General features: G+C 50.4%; 1 protein-coding gene across 1 annotated transcript in view; it reads right to left on the bottom strand.

The window, feature by feature from the left end:
- The window catches only part of LOC6599888 (dynein heavy chain 3, axonemal), a 35,263-nt gene extending 18,961 nt beyond the window's left edge, over positions 1-16,302 (bottom strand). The window contains 24 exon segments of the mRNA XM_026991615.1: positions 1,347-1,515; positions 3,124-3,238; positions 3,321-3,419; positions 3,490-3,637; positions 4,027-4,197; positions 4,281-4,385; positions 4,456-5,346; positions 6,201-6,267; positions 6,733-6,890; positions 6,953-7,100; positions 7,180-7,297; positions 8,187-8,371; positions 8,642-8,832; positions 10,135-10,349; positions 10,411-10,996; positions 11,057-11,348; positions 11,416-11,582; positions 12,202-12,318; positions 13,045-13,192; positions 13,264-13,564; positions 13,621-13,890; positions 13,998-14,039; positions 15,719-15,922; positions 15,990-16,302. Of these exon segments, the coding sequence (XP_026847416.1) occupies positions 1,347-1,515; positions 3,124-3,238; positions 3,321-3,419; positions 3,490-3,637; positions 4,027-4,197; positions 4,281-4,385; positions 4,456-5,346; positions 6,201-6,267; positions 6,733-6,890; positions 6,953-7,100; positions 7,180-7,297; positions 8,187-8,371; positions 8,642-8,832; positions 10,135-10,349; positions 10,411-10,996; positions 11,057-11,348; positions 11,416-11,582; positions 12,202-12,318; positions 13,045-13,192; positions 13,264-13,564; positions 13,621-13,890; positions 13,998-14,039; positions 15,719-15,922; positions 15,990-16,209 (5,127 nt within the window). The 5' untranslated portion in view covers positions 16,210-16,302.

Raw genomic sequence — 16,302 nt, 5'->3', positions numbered from 1 at the left:
AGTCTGTCTGTCTGTCTGTTGGGCGGAGGGTGGAAGGAGGAGAGTGGCAGTAATGGTATACGGATACTTCCTAGAGATTATTAGAACAGAATAACGACAGTCATCATCATCCACACCGCACGCCACACGCCACACGCCACACGGCACACGGCACAGACGGAGAACGACTTTCTAAAACTAGACCAGATGGGGGGCATCATTATCATCGAATGATCATTCGAGTCGTTGCTTGGATGAGCCGCAAACCAAATTAAGCAATAAAAAAGAATAAACAAATGTTAAACACTCCCCTCCCCCCCACTCCGCTCCGCTCCACTCAACTCCAAGTGGTCGGCAATCGCATAAATTCATTAATTTAAATTGGGAATTGAGAACTGAGAACCCAATTTATGGACCCCATGCGACAAAAACTACACAAAGCTGCCTGCCTGCCTGGCCACAAAAGTAGTCGCTCCTCTTTGCTCTCCACTGCTCTGCTCTCCTCTCTCCCCTCTCCACTCTCCTCTCGATATTAATAGAAATCCCATGCAAATGAGCTTGAAGTTTGCCTGATCTACGGTGTGTATCCCCCCCCGCCCCCCACCACCCGCCAGAGAACGTGGCTTAAAACTATTATGCAATTAGCCGTGTGAGCGTATTAAGCGATTATAGCCTATACATAAATTTTACGACAAGATTTCAGCACCCACTTAAGATGTGCGTGAGGGCATAGGGAGAGAGTGGAGGGCAGTGAATAGGACTCTGCTCTCGGTTAACGACCTGTAAATAAAAATTTGCATAAACCTTAAGTGGGACCTGCACGAAAGTCCGGCAGCGCAGGGCAGCGCGGGGCAGAGTAGAGCAGGGGGCTGCGCGGCCCATTACTTTCACAAACTGGCTAATTAGTCAACGGTCCGGGCAAATGCGATTATCCCGAATGCTGCATAAATTTCAATAAACACACAGATACACCCACACTCGGACGCCGGCTCTGGTGTGTGGGGGCAAAGGGAAGCAGGAAGGGAAGCCCCGACTCGGCGGCTCCATTGTGTCTGACATGAAGAACTCAGCGTGTGGCAAATTAACCGACTTGCCCACACTCACACTCACACTCACACTCACACTCGCACTCATAGCCACATCTATGAGTGCTCAACGATTGTTGCGTGTGTGCCGCCGCATCCAGACGAGTTCTTTGCCTGATTAATGCTCTTGACTCTTGATTCTCTTTTCGGCCATCAATTAGAAAGCCAAGCCGTCGAGCAATAGAGCAGGCCACATCGCAGACAGTGCGACGCTTTTGATAGAGAACCCTGTTGTTGTTGTTGTTGTTGTTGTTGCTGTTGCTGTGTGGGAGCTTCACTCACCTTGAAGAACTTGCCCAGCGCCTTGTAGTCCAGGCCATCGGAACAGTTGAAGACCACACACTTCTTGGCCACCGCCTTGGCCAGATCCTTGCAGGTCTCGGTCTTGCCAGTGCCGGCGGGTCCTTCGGGCGCCCCGCCCAGGCACAGCTTGAGGGCGCCCATCAAAGTGCTGCACAGAGAAAACGGGGAATTAGAAAATAGTCGAGGTTCTGCAGCAGCAGGAAAGCAGGGTGGGGGCGGAGGCGGAGGCGGAGGCGGAGAAGGCCGTGCTGCATGCTTTTAATATCTATTTTACATTTTTTCACATTTCTCACGGGCAGCAGCTTAAAAAATTGTCATTTATGGCTATTTTCTCTGTGCCCTCCTGCCACCATGGCTTTGTCCAGCTCTCGGAATCGCTGGGAATTATGCCCTAAAAGGGGTATATGGACTGGGCCATCATCGGGTATGCCAGCCAAGGGGGGAAGCAGTCACAAAGAGACACTTCTGCCAAGAGTCGAGAAGCATGTACTACCGATGGATTGATTATTGAATAAAGAATATACATGTATATTTATCTCAAGTTTAGGTGTCTTTTCAGATATGTATTTGTGCTATCCGAAACCTTCTTATCATTAAGCAATGATAAGGCGATAAGTCGTTTACAAATCCATCCACCATTCATTATTTATTCATCGATATTTCGCGCCATAAAAGATCTATCTAGTTATAAATTATTGCCAAATATTTCCACTGAATATCAACACTATTCATTCCAAAAAATGAATACTTTTACTCTTTGTATTCTGAATATTAAACTTGAAACTCCCACCCTGCCCACCCTCGCCCCTAAAATCTACAAAATGCCTATCCTTTGACACTTTTTCTAGGGCATTGCCCGCCTCGAGACCCATTCCCATGGATTACTACATATATTTTCATAAATTTCAGCCGCTGCTTGTTTTGCTTTCAGTTCATATTTTTATCATATTGGCAGGGCACCCACTTCGTTGGGCGAGGGGGGGGGGAGATTGGTGGGGTTCAATGTTGGCCTGTGCGCATATATTTTTTAGCTTTTCCGTCCATAGCCATACGACGAAATATCTATATATTCGGTTTCAATTTTTTTGTTTGTCTGTTTCCTCCCCCCCCCTGGCCCCTTCCTATTCGTTTTTTAACTATCGATACATGTGTGTGTGTGTGTGCTGTTGTGTTTGTGTGAAAAACTGTCCAACATTGATTTATTTGTTTAATATAAAAGTTTTATCGGAAACCCCATTAAAATGTCCTTTCTGCCAGCTTGCCAGCGACGGCACGGCACGGCCTGCCTACAGCCTGTGTGTCCTGCCAGCCAGCCTGTGTGTCCTGCCTGGTCTCTCTTCCAGGTCCAGGCCCAGGCCCGGACCCAGGTCCAGGTCCCCGCCTGGTTATTGTTGGCATTATTTTGTATGCGTGTGTGTTTGTCGTACGGCACGGTAGCAGCTTAAACATCAAAAAGGTTTTCAGCTCCTTTTTTTTTTGCGTATTTTTACGTTTTGTTTGAAAAATGAAAATAAATTTAAAATGCACCGAAATAAAATAAATATTTTTCCAATAAACGTTCCTGACTTTAGGACTCAGGGGGATGGGGGAATAGAGAGGGGTGAAGCACACACACACACACACACACAGACAGCTGCTTTCGCAACGGTTTGTCAATTAATATTTTGGATATTTCCATAAAAAGAGAGCGAGATAGAGAGAGAGAACTAAGAGCAGGGAAAGGGAGTGGAGGTGGAGGTGGAAGAGGAGTACCCACCGGTAGCAGCGATCCGTTAGTGGAGTGACCACCAAGCGGGGCAGATTCCCCAGATATTCCATGCCATATTTAACATCTGTGACCACCATACTGACGCACACCCAATCCTCGCTTTCTGTGGAAACGTTGAAATGTAGAACAATGATGATTTATGCGATGGAATGTGGATGCGAATGCGAATGTGGACGGCCACTCACTGTCATCGACCTTCCAGTAGTAGCGCAGCTGGGAGATCCAATCAAAGTCCTGTATGTTGGCCACCTTCGTATCCGTGAGATACTTGACCACGTCGCGTGCTGCAACAAAAGATTGGCCAGAGATTAAGCCACTGGCAGAGGGTAATCGGTAATCCCGCCGTTCACTAACCGTGAACATCCAGGACAATCAACGCCTCCACTGCAATCCGTACGCCCGCCTGCAGATCCGTTCGCACCAGCTGCACCAGGTCGGCAATCTGGCTATTGGACTTCTCCAAATAGGCCGGCAGCGCCTTCGTCTCGATGGCCTCCTCCACCTGCAGGAAACAAGCGAAATGAAGAGCATAAAGTCTGTGAGAAACTGCAGCAAAGGCAGCGAATATGAAGTAAAATATGATTTGCAATTTCGCTGCCGCAAAGGAGCTGAGAGCGAGAAAACTTCTCTCAAAGTCAAAGCCCAAAAGGGAAATGCTCCACAAAGCAAAGAGAGAGACAGAGAGAGAGAGAGAGAGAGAGAGAGAGAGGCAGGGAAGAGGCAGGGCGCCTGATGAGCTGGGACCTGGGACCATGAGCTAATCTCACTGTCAGAACCACTGAGAGACGGCTCTCTCGTCTGACAGCCAACTGATGGACATTTGTTGGTCCCAGAGATGAGACCCTTGCGGTTATCGCGGTTTTTATTGCAAAAAGGAATCGTCCTGCTCACCTCATAGGTCCAGGCCATGCAGGAAATGCCCTGGACCACCTGTCCGGGCCAGGACACCACCCACGAAATGCGCTCCACCATCGAATAGTCCTCCCAGGCCTCGCGCATTTGCTCCTTCACGCTCTCCAGCATCACCATCTCCACCTCCTTCAGCCAGATTTCGACGAGGCCCTGCAAAAACGGGAAATCATCAGCGAAACATCCGGCACAGGAGGCACGGGGCAGGTGGCAGGTGGCAGGCACCAGTGTCTTACATTGGCCGCCTGGGGATTGATTTTGCGCACAAGGGCAACGCGCTCGTCCTCGTCGCTAATCATCTCCGTGATCTCCATTTGGTCGTCAAAGGTGAGAGTGCCAATCTAATCAACAGAGAAGAAACCATAAGGATGGAAAGGGAATATCCCTGGGGAGCTGGGGAGCCCTACTCACCCCCTCGAAGCACTTCCTCAAGTGCGGCTGGACCCGCATGGGATCCTTCGTCTCGGACAGGATTTCCAGCAGTTCATCGTTGGACAGGAAGAAGAAGCGGGCGAAGAACAAACGCTTCTGCTCCAGATACGTGTTGAGGCCCTTCTGGACCGTCTCCAGATCCTCGATGGCCTTGGTGAAGATCTCCAGCATTTCCGGGTACTCGGTGGCCGCCATCACATGGCGGTCCTTGATCGTATTCTTCATGATCCGGCGCCAGGTCTTGTCCACGGCCTTGAAGTTGCGTCCCTCGAGCGGCATCTGTCGCATGATGTCCTCAGAGCTGAAGATGGGCTCCAGATACATCCACGTGACCTGCACCTGGGTCCAGGCATCGATGATGTTCTGGATGAGCAGCAGCCGGGCCTCCCAGTCGTCCGCCTTGGAGCCGAGGGCCACAATGAAGGGCGATCGCTTCATGGCCTGCGTCCGCATAATGTGGTCGTCCAGCAGCGTCTGTATGTCGTCGATGCTCGCGAGGATGTGCGTGTCCGAGTCGCGGTACTGCAGCACCTCGAACATCACATCCCGCCAGTCCGCCTGCATGTTCTTCAGGCCCAGGTTCAGGTCGTACTCCTTGCCCGCCGCATTCGCAATCTCCTCCAGCTGCGGCAGTATGCTCATGATGTCCACGTCGATCATGTCCTTGAGCGAGGGGAACAGCTTCGGGTTAACCTTGCGTCCCAGTATCTGTGATATCTGGTCCCAGTGCCGCTTCTCCAGTCCGTGGCGGCAAATCGAGTCCAGAACGGGCAAGTAGATGCGGAACTTTTCGATTTTCATGCGCATCTGTTCGGCGGCCCGCTTGGCCACCGGATTGTAGGCCAACTGGCGGGACAGCTTGTACATTATCTGCAGGAGGGGGTACCGGCGACAGAACAGGACGATAAGTGGATAATGGAGGATATGCAGGATATGTTTCTCTAGCCATAAGAAAGATATGCTTTTAAACAGGTTTTCAATGAGGGTATTTGAGGCTTCCTTTCTTGTTGTTGTACTCGTTTTTGTTTTGTTTTTTTTTATTTCATTTTTAAGGGGTCTCTTGCGTCCCCACTTTGCCGCTTCAGCTGTGCCGAAAAATTCAATTCAACTGACTTTCCTTGTGCGCCTTTGTGGCAGCTTTTTTTCAGCCCTGCTGACCCCAGAGGGACACAGCCCCAGCCCCAGCCCCAGCCCCAACCCCAACCCCAACCATGCCAGTCGGGACTGCTGGGACTTGGCTTCCGAAGCAGCCGCCAAATATGTTGGGCATTTTTTCCTTGCATACTTTTCGGCTGCCAAGTGGAACTTTCTTTTTTTGTGCTGCTGCTGATGGCCCGGCTAGTCCGTAGTAGTATTGCTGCTGCTGCTGCTGCTGCTGCTGCTGCTGCCGCCCGAGGTGGCTTGAGGTTTTTAGTTGCATTTTAGTTGCTACATTGGCTTACAGACGGACAGACAGACAGACAGACAGACAGACAAAACGACACACGAGACAGACAGCTGGATGGACATAGAGACACAAAGGGAGGAGAGCGACAGGATTGGGAACTAAAGCCGGAGAGCCATGCATGGATGGCCAGTGGAGGAGCTATAGAAATCCGACAACAGCTCAAACTTTGTCGGTCGTTGCTAGTTTTTATTTCCGCCAGCTTCTGGCGATGACTCCCTGCCATGGCCATGGCCATGGCATGGCTCGGCATGACAACTTCCGACTTGCAACTACTTACCTTGTGCATATTCTCCACTTGCTCCCGCACGCCATCCGCATTAAGGCATTCGAAGCGCTCGAACATCCTGCAAGGACACCGAGAAGAGATGTAAATAGAAGTACACAAGCAACACACACAAAAAAAAAATGGGAGCGGGAGGAGCTGCAGCTCTGCTCTCCCTGGAGTAGAGAATAGTGGCAAGCATCATAAGCTGGCCAGGCCCTGGGCCCTTGGGCACTCGTCGTAGCTCAAAATCGGACTATTTTTACGCCGCACTTGAACTCAACTTTGTGCTGGCATTTTCGCATGGGGATAGGAATAGGAATCGGAATAGGAATTGGAATAGGAATTGGAGTCGGAATCGGAATCGGAATCGGCTCTTGGAATTGGTATTGGGATTTGCGTGCAGGGCAATGCCAGTGGAAATGATGGCTCGGATGTGGACAAATATTTTGCGCCACACTTGCGCCAGAGGAGCGCCTGGTGAAGTCCTCCGTTTTGCAGTCCGAAAGTATAATTGCAATGGGCTCAAATGTCGCCAGTCGCTTACCAAATAAGATAATCCTTTTCGAATTCGTAGGATGTCTTCCACAGCTTCTCGATGGGTTCCATTTTCTCAATGATCTCCGCCAGCAGGGGGAAGGCGGACACATCGATTTGCAGCAGGGTCTCCTCCACATTGATGGCCTTTGCCTCGCGGCTTAGATTCTGTTTTTTGCGAACAACGATTAGGACTAGTTTGACGATGGTTTGTCGTCCTTTCTGCTCACCTCGATGGTCGTGAAGAGCATATCGACCGTATCCACCCGCTCCTTGAGCTCCTCCAGGGTGAGCACATCGCGGATTTCGCGAATGCGGAACCCGTCCATCGTCCGCTTCTCCTGGGCGAGAAGCTTCTCGAACTCTGCCCGCCGCTCGCTGTAGGCCAATGGCGCGGAATGGAATGTCGTGTCAGCTTAGCATCAGGGGATCTGTATATAATCTGCATTTCACTTACCGCAAGGCCAGCTCCAGATTATCACGGACCACCGCCAGTCGGGCGGCACTGAGATCCAGGACCTCCTCCAGTTCACCGGGCAGGATAAATGTGCGTGTATTCAGATGGATTTCGTCGCCTGTTGGTAGCAGCAGCAGCAGCAGCAGCAGCAGCAGCAGCAGTAGAAGGAGGATACAGATGAGACCATGACTAGACTGAAGGATGACTGGAGGATTCTCTCTCTCTCTCCATCTCCATCTCGCTCTGGCTCTAGCCCTCTTTCGAATTGGTACACATTGCTAATTAACTGCGCTTAACTCTTAATTAATTGGCTGCGCGAGTGCTTCTTTTTCGGAACAAACTAATTAATTAGATGTACGTTACGAGAGTCCTGTAACTGTATGGGCCCCCGACAAGTCCTATCTGTATCTACATCTGCTTACAGCCGTGTAAGCCACACACACACACACGCAGACATTGTAGCAGCTATCCAAAAGATACACACACGACTCGACACTTGACGATAACTCGCAATTGTCTGAGATGAAGAGAGTTCTGCGGGGGCCTGGGCCTGGGCCTGGGCCTGGGCCTGTCTGCATTTGTCGGTTGTCAAAGCAACTTTCACACATTCATGAATTTGTTAAGCTCATTATGTTGCATTTTCGGGGGTTTTAACGGAGCTCAATGTTTGGTGTGTCTCACCGCAAGTAATTATAAAACCAATTAGTAGACTCCTCTCTGCTTGTTAGTTGAGGTTAATTATGTTAAGCGAGAGACTGCTGCTGTACTACTGTACTACTGTACACCGCCCCACTGCCCACCCATGGGCAAACAGTGTCTAAAGCAAACAAAACCCTAACTGGTGAGATGGAGAGATGGAGAGATGGAGTGAGAGGTAGACCAGGACCAGACCATTGCAGGACTCGCTTGGGCAGCTGCACAAACAGCAGACCCAGAAGCAGAGGCTCCAAGGGTTGGTGTTGGGGTTCGGGTTCGGGTTCGAGTTGGGGCTGCATTCATGCACTCACTGGTCAGGTATGTGTGTGTCAGCAGGAAGACGACGCGCTTCAACACGTTCTTGATTTCATCCTTTATGGCAAATATGCGCATCTCCCGACACTCGTTGATGTAGTTCTGCAGGGCCACCACCTCTGGTGTCTCCTCCGGCCTCTCGCCGGCCTTCATGGACATCTCCTCCAGCTCCTCGCAGATGCTGAAGTGGCAGAAACAAAAATAAAAATAAAAAAAAAACGATAAGGTGAGCAGGTGAGCGGGTGAACGGGTGAACGGGTGAGCGGGGTGAGCGGATGCACACACATATGGAAAAGTTATCTATTAAGTGGCAGTCAGTGGAGGAGTCAGCATAAAAGTTAAGTGAAAGAGCACTTGCACTTCATTTAGCTGATGCAATCGGCAATCGGCAACCGGCAGCCGGCAATCTGCCCCTCTGCACCGATTCCAGGGTATGCCACGCGGTACTTACGCTCGGTTCTCGTTCCAATTGAGGGCTTTATAAAAATCAATTATGAAATCGTAGATACTCTGGACATACATCCGCAGCGTTAGCTTCACATGTCGGTTGTCCAGCATGAACAGGTTCAGCGGGATGAAATCGCGCAGATAATAGGTCGTATCGCTCACGGCTCGCAGTTTTTTCAATAGCTCTTGGACAACCTGTTGGGAGACAGGAAGAAAGGGACACCCGGACCCAGGGGCGGTGGAGTGGCCAGTTTGGAGAGGGGTTTTAGTATATACACACACACACACACACACACACATGTAAGAGAGGGGGAGGGAGAGAGTGCTTAGATTAAAAATACATATGTATAGCTTTTATCCAATTTTATCTCTGATTTGCAATCAATATTGTTCGATGCATTTCACGGGGGTTTCGGGCTCTGTCGAAAACTTGTTAATTTTAATTGTAAATGTTAGAGTTCCTAACCCCACGGCACAGTCGAATGTCAGCAATCAGTATGCAACACATGCAACCGCATACCCAAACCCAAACCCCTGTTGATGCGTGCACCACTGATCCACTATCCACTATACACTCCATTCGTGTGTGGACCGAGACGCACTCGCATTACATGCATGAACGGACATGGAAACGGACACGGGCCGGGCCGGGCCGGGCCCGTTGCTGCTGCATTCGCAGTCGGAAGTAATTTTTATTTTATATAAATTGCACAAAAAACCCAAACGCAAACCAGAACCAGAACCAGAACCGACGAATCGAGAGAAGAGGAAATTGTCGGTCGTTTCATAAAACTTAATGAATGCGAACAAGCAAACTGTAGTGGCAGAGTGGTGGAGTGGCGGAGTGGTGGAGTGCCGGAGTGGCAGAGTGGCAGAGTGGCAGTGGCAATGGCTGCCTGGGGGCCATCGAACGGAAGGGGTTAATTGGGCGGATGAAGGACGACCGAGCAGAGCGGAGCAGAGCTTGTGAGCCTGTGAGCCTGTGAACCTGTCACTGCCATCATCGTTAATGCACTGATTGTCTAAGTACAGACAGATGCCAAAATTTGTACAGTCAACAGTCGTCGAGCTGGGAGGAAGTCCGCTTGGAGGCAGAGTCATAATTAAACAATGCATGGTGCCTGCTACATATCCTAGAGAACAAATCAGGAAATCGAGAAATCACAAATCTGATGGACGGCGGATGGTAGGCGGATGGTTGAAGGCATGCAGACAAGGTGGAACTCTTGTCAAATTACACAAATTGCCAGGCACTTTTGCCACCATCCCACCAGCCTCCCATTCCAACAGCCTCCGAATCTCCCTGCCGCCTGCCCTGTCCTGTCTGTCAGCAGTCTATTAATATTGCATAATGAAATTTTATGTTAATTCTACGCATCATTGCGTATAATCAAATCGAAATAAATAATTAAATCCATTGCTAGACGACAGAGCCCTAAAGGCACGGACCAGGGAGGGGAGTGGTGTGGAGTGCAGTGGAGGCCTACTGCTACTCACCACCAAATCGGGCAACACATTATCCGTCCAAGTCTTCTCCACCATGGGCAAGATCAGCTTCTGGAACAGTCCGTAGTAGTACTTGTAGATGGGCTTCAGATAGACGTGGACGCCGCGCCAATTCATCTTGACAATGTCCTCGACCTTCTGGCAAAGATCTATGAAATCATCGTGATCCTCGTCGATGAATTGCAGGAAACCCTTGGCTTCGGGATCTATAGAGAAGGAAATCCGTTGAATGCGAGTGAAATTGGTGGCACCACCGCACCGACTCACCTCCGCCGGACATGATGAACTCGAGGCGTGGTATTTCATAGCCCACGGCCAGTATGGACTTGAAGTTTTCCGTAAAGATGCGCGGCAGCTCGTTCATGTACGGATACATGTACAGCTTGTGGTCGTGGTCCATCTCGAACTGGGCCACGTCGTCCACCTCGGGCGACATGTCCACAAAGACATTGATCAACGGCTGCTGGAAGGGGTCGGCGTCGTCGTCATCGAACACATAGATATTCGCATGCGGACGGACGCCGGGACCCATCTCGATGGGATCGTTGTCGAAGTGGGCGCCCACCACGGACACGATCAGCGTCATCATGGGCGTGCGACGGAGGTTCGGATCGAACATGGAGTACTTATCGATGTTGTTGCCACCCTTGTAGGCGCACAGCACCTTGAACAGGTAGTTGATGCTCTTGGTGATCAGGCCGTTCAGGTGCCGCGACATCAGAGCGTGAATGCAGTGGAAGAGGATGGCCGCCCTTCCGCCGTATTTCCCGAACATGGGCACCATTTCCCTCCACGTGACACGCATGTCGTTCATCAGATCCGCACAGCGCGGCAGCCAGTCGGTCAGGAGCAACTAGAAAGGGAACTAGGTCAATGTCAATCTTCGCGCGCAAAGTCTTGGTGGTCCACTTACATCCCTGACGTCGGCACAGCTCTTCTGGATGAAGTCACAGACGGTGTCGGCATCCAGGGGCTGTTGGGCCAGCAGCAGCTGGGCCAGGTCCACCACCACCAGATCATCGTACAGATCGTACCAGAGTCGATTCAGAGCCTGCACGGCCGGATGGGAGATCATGAGCAGCTCGCATATGCGGCTCTTGCCCATCAGCAGATTGGAGCGCCAGGGCACCGGCGGCACGATGATGAGCATGGGATAGTCGGGCGGGTCCATTTCCAGCTGCAGGCGTCGTCGCTCCATCGTCGATCTGTGAAGCATGTGTCAGGGGAGCATGTGTAATTGGGGGGCCTTAGAGCCGATGCCACTCCACTCACTGCAGCAGGTAGCGGAGGAACGTGCGCTTGACGTGGTAGCGAAAGTCCTCCTGCAGATCGATGAGGCACACGATGATGAGAATGGCCACGTCGGGGCGCACGCCGCGGTCTCCCACGAACAGGTAATCCATTAATATAACTTCTGGCGGCAGGTCGGGCCAATGTTGCTGTAAATGAGTTGATTAGACATGGTTCCTGCCTTCGATTCTTCGGGGAAAGCGACAAGGGAAAGGGAAAAGGAAAGCGAAAGGGAAAAGGAAAGGGAAAGGAGAACTAATTCGAAACTTTCCCCCTGGCGCTTGTGGCGTTTTTCTGGGTTAAGGATTAAGTGTGGAATGGGACGAGATACCTTTCGACAGCTGTGTGTTTGTGTGGTGTGCGTGTGTGGTGTGCGTGTGTGTGTGTATCTGGCTAATGCTCATTAAGCCGCCTCGCACTCGGGCACTGATTTGCCGTCGGAGCAGGCAAGTGCTTGACTGCTGCTGGCTGCTGGGTGCTTATATCCCTGCCAAACTTTTCTTGGCGCTCACGTCAAAACATCAACACGCGCCCCGTCACTTGTCATCTCATCTCATTCCATTCCCTCCTCCTCCTCCTCCTCCTGAGAAGGAGCGTGTTTAATATGCTCTCGCATTGCCAGGATGAAACTTTTTCGGCGCAAAAGTTCTCCCGAGCGAGCGCCAGTTAAGTTTTGCTAATAATGTTGACGCTGCCAGAGACACTGCCACTTCCGCATCCACTCCGGAACACTCCGGAACACTCTGGGAGTCGCAGACATGGACTTACCTCTTCGTGGAGTATGAATTTCCAGGCGTCGCGTAGCAACGGGGACTTGGCATCAATGAATCGCAGGGCCTTGCGTATGAGTCTCGATGGATATGTCTCCACCTGCAGTATAGAAATCTGCAAAACAGAAACGAAAGAGGAGTCAGATTCAGATTCACAATGTTTAAGGGCCTCTCCATCAAATTGGGTGTGATTCACGCCCCTCCCAGTCCCACTCCCACACACACACACACACACACACGTTATTATGATTTTTTCTTTGTTTTTTTTTAACAACTAATCACGTTATTCATAACCTCCGACCACCATAATATTTACGAGGTATGAATTATATAATTTTTATAAGCACGTTCCCAGGAAAAAGTGAGGATGGTGTGACAGGGGGGGGGAGGGGCCAGCTTAATTTACTCGCACGCTCACGCACACATATTTACTTTGTATTAAGTTTATTATTATCATTTTTTATGTACGAGGAGGCGCCTCCTCCTCTCCTCGGACAGCGGCATGGACATGGACATGGACACGGATTCGGCCTCCGAGTCACAGTCAAGAGTGGAGTCCACAGAGTCCATGGAGTCCACGGAGTCAACGATAAAATTTATTTATATCCATGGCTGGTGCTCACTTTTGATGGGTTTTTTATGGGTCTTATGGTCAGGGAGTCTCATTGCGGGCCGGGTATTTGGGCTTTCAATTTTTGTTGCCTCTTTCTTACTGTCTTTTTTTTTTTGGTTTGTGTTTTCGGATGCCTTGCATAATTCAGAATTTGTTTGTACGACACGTGGACACGTTTACACGTACACCCCGGAACTATCATCTACTCGTGGAACCCCCTTTACTCACACTCCTCATTAGGCACTTGTAGCGCTTCTGTATCTTCAAGGTGAACTTGGAGTCGGCCTCGTCCAGAGCCTTGTGATATTTGATCATCATGGAGCGCTTCTGCTCCTCGGGATCCACCGGCAGCAGTGGCGACATGTAGGAGAAGCGTCTGCAGGGAGTCGAGGAATACAGTACTACGATGGGCAGGTGGCAGGTGGCAGGGGGCAGGGGGACACTCACGTGGCCTCCATTTTCTTGAGGCAAAAGAGAAACTCCTCATTGGTCATGAAATCCTCGCGACAGATAAGCTTCTTGCCCACTTTGCAGGGATGCTTTTTCTGCAAAAAGGATTATAAGGACTATAAGCGGAAACGAAACGGAACACCCACTCTGTCTGGATCTTTTTTATGCTTTTCTGCGCAGCTCTGCGGATCGGGATACTGGAGCTGGCCATGGCCAATGTTGTACTCGGCCTCCTTGATCACGGGCTCAATCAGCTTGTCTATGACCTTGCCCATCCGGATCAGCTCGTTGCGGCAGTCTAAAATGTACGGAAACTGTAGCAAAAAGTGGACTGTGTCACAGTGTGGGACTTGCCCTCTGGGGTGCGCAGTGCGTAAGGGTCTCCCGCCTTGAACTTTTCCTTCTTGGTCTTCTCCTGGAGCGTCTTGACCCGCATATGTCTGGCGGCTGGCGACCGGTAGGCGGCAATCAATTCCGAGGGAGAGCCGTGCTGCCGTCTCAGCTGATTCGTCCACAAGGAGGACTTGGTCCCGCAATCAAAGTAGAAGATCCTTACACGACGCTGGCAGTACAGGTCCAGCAGTTGGCTGGTCATTTCATAGATTTCCTGCTCACTGGGTCGCACTGGGGGGGCAGTCGGTGTATAGGTGGACGGGCAGGGGGGGGGGACGGGGATGGTGTCAAATTTGAAATAATGCATCGTTATGTAAATATGAACGATTATTTATTACCGCCAGTCATCCATTTGTCAATCCAGGGAAATTGATTGCAGGCTGCAGCCAGGGGGGAAAACAAACCAGAAAATATTGAGGGAAAAAAATGCAATAAAATGAAATGAAAATTGAAAATGTCATTTAATATTTGACCATCGACTTGATATGTGTGTGCAATATATACGGGAGGATATATGTATATATTATGTGTGTGCACATACAGAGGAGTCTGTCTGGACTTTTCAAATTTGATTTTTACCCCGCGCTCCGCTTCTTTTTTGTCCGTCGCGGCCCGCCTCAAAGGCAGTGCAAATAAACTTGTTTGTGCAACATGAAAATTGTTTTAAATAAAAGTCACGGCAGCAAAGTTCAATTTTAAAATGATTAAACTGAAATTAATTTCCATTTCGGACACACACACACACACACACCTACACAGACAAAGAGAATATGCCCCCCCCGCCCCCTCTGGGGAGCAGGAATGGACAGAGGATGAGCATCCTCCGCGCTGTGGCGGCTATCGGTGCGGCTGTCACATTTTTATGCTAATGTCCTCTCTATCGAAAACACGCTTTTATGGCATTGTGCAACATGCCCTCCTATTAGTCCCCCCGCCGGCTAGGGGAGCATCCATTCCCGGCATTAAATATTAAAAAACTAGACACAAAAATGAAACATTTTTATTACAAACTAGCGACAAAAGTCGCTCCATGACCCAGGGGCCGAGACACCGAGCCGGGGGAGATACGAGCGATACGGTTCGAAGGGGACTGTATGCGACTGGGGTATGCCCCTTGCTGGGGTCTCATGACAGAGATATTGGTGGCTCAGGGGGACAATATGGAGGGTTCTATCTTCTATATTCACTTGGGAAAGGTTTCCAAATCTCCCGCAAGAGAGTGTTCTTTGGACTGATCACCGAATACCTTGGGAAATCCCATCAAATTCGATCCCAATCTCAAGTTTTATACCGAAACCCATGTCCCGCCACGTCCTGGAAGGGTATTGTCGAACCAAAAAAAGAGACAGACATAAAAATTGTCCATGTAAATGCTAAATAAAACACTATGATAAACATGTTGTAGAGTCACTCGACCCCGCGCCCTGCCCTGCTCCCACACCTGGCACCCCCCGACACCCCCTGTCACCCACGACACCCCTGACATCCCCGTGGCACTGCCTCAACCGGATGCCGTCGTCCTGCACTCCCAAAGGATATTCAAATAAATGTCATACGCATTTGTTTTTCGGTTTTACCTTTTTTTTCACATTTCGGTTATAAAATTTTATGTTAAAAGGATAATGTTTGGAATTTTTATGTTTACAGGTGAACAATTTTCCAACGAACAGCAGCAGCGCAGCAGCAGGTGGCGGAAATGAGGAAAACGCGAGCGGGGGAATTGTGGAAAAAGCAGGAGGATACGAGGATAGGAGGCTAGGAGGATGCTGCTGTTTGCCGCTGTTTGCCGCTGCTGCCTGTCGGGGCATGTTTTTCGCATTTAATAAAGTATTAAGTGTTATGCTTTTGCGGTAAAGTTCTCACTCATTGAATAACGCAAAATGTCTGGCAATTTGTCGGTTAAGCCCCCGCGAGCGTGAGCTCTGCCCGTGCCCCTGCCCCTGCCACAGAAGCGAGCCAAACGCCTGAGATAATGCGCAAATGTTGTTCAATTTAATTGGTCCCCATTCCCATTCCCATTCCCATCCCAACCCTATCCTGTTGTGCGTGCCACACTCACCCTGCTGATTGAAGTTGTACGTGTGATCCTTGGCATCGCGCAGCGCCTCGAACTGTTCGGGCATGACGATGTCCTCCAGCTGGAGCTCCTGGAGGCTGTCATCGTCGCATTCGTCGTAGTGATCCTTCACGAATTCGAGGTTGTACGAATGAAAGTCGAACTCGCGATTGCAGCGACCCACAATGTTGTCGTTCTGCAAGTGCGCTGTGAAGCCGAGAGTGGAAGGCCAATTGGTGTACGGATTGGGGATATTTACGCAGCCGATACCTACATATCTTCTCCTTCAGGAACTCCTTCACCGGATCTAGGGGCAGCTCATCGAAGCCGTAGGTCATGCTGTAGAAGGGGCAGTCGTTGAGGGGACGCTTGGCGGTCTTCTTCAGCGCCTGCGAGACGTGCACCAGGTGCATTGTGCGCCGCCTCCTCACCCGGTCATCCTGCAGACGCTTGTCGCAAAACGGCCGCTGTTCGGGGGCAATCTTCTTCTGCATGGTGATGCTGGGTGTATGTGCTCGAGGGATCTCTCAGGCTGTCTCCTTAAATGTGAGTGGTGTGGATCCTACAGCTGGTATTCAAATCAAACA

The sequence above is a fragment of the Drosophila persimilis genome, unplaced genomic scaffold (genome assembly GCF_003286085.1).
Source record: "Drosophila persimilis strain 14011-0111.01,24,50 unplaced genomic scaffold, DperRS2 tig00000676-arrow-arrow-pilon, whole genome shotgun sequence".
In the NCBI taxonomy this organism is placed as follows: domain Eukaryota; kingdom Metazoa; phylum Arthropoda; class Insecta; order Diptera; family Drosophilidae; genus Drosophila; species Drosophila persimilis.
This window is presented reverse-complemented; position numbering and strand designations above follow the sequence as displayed.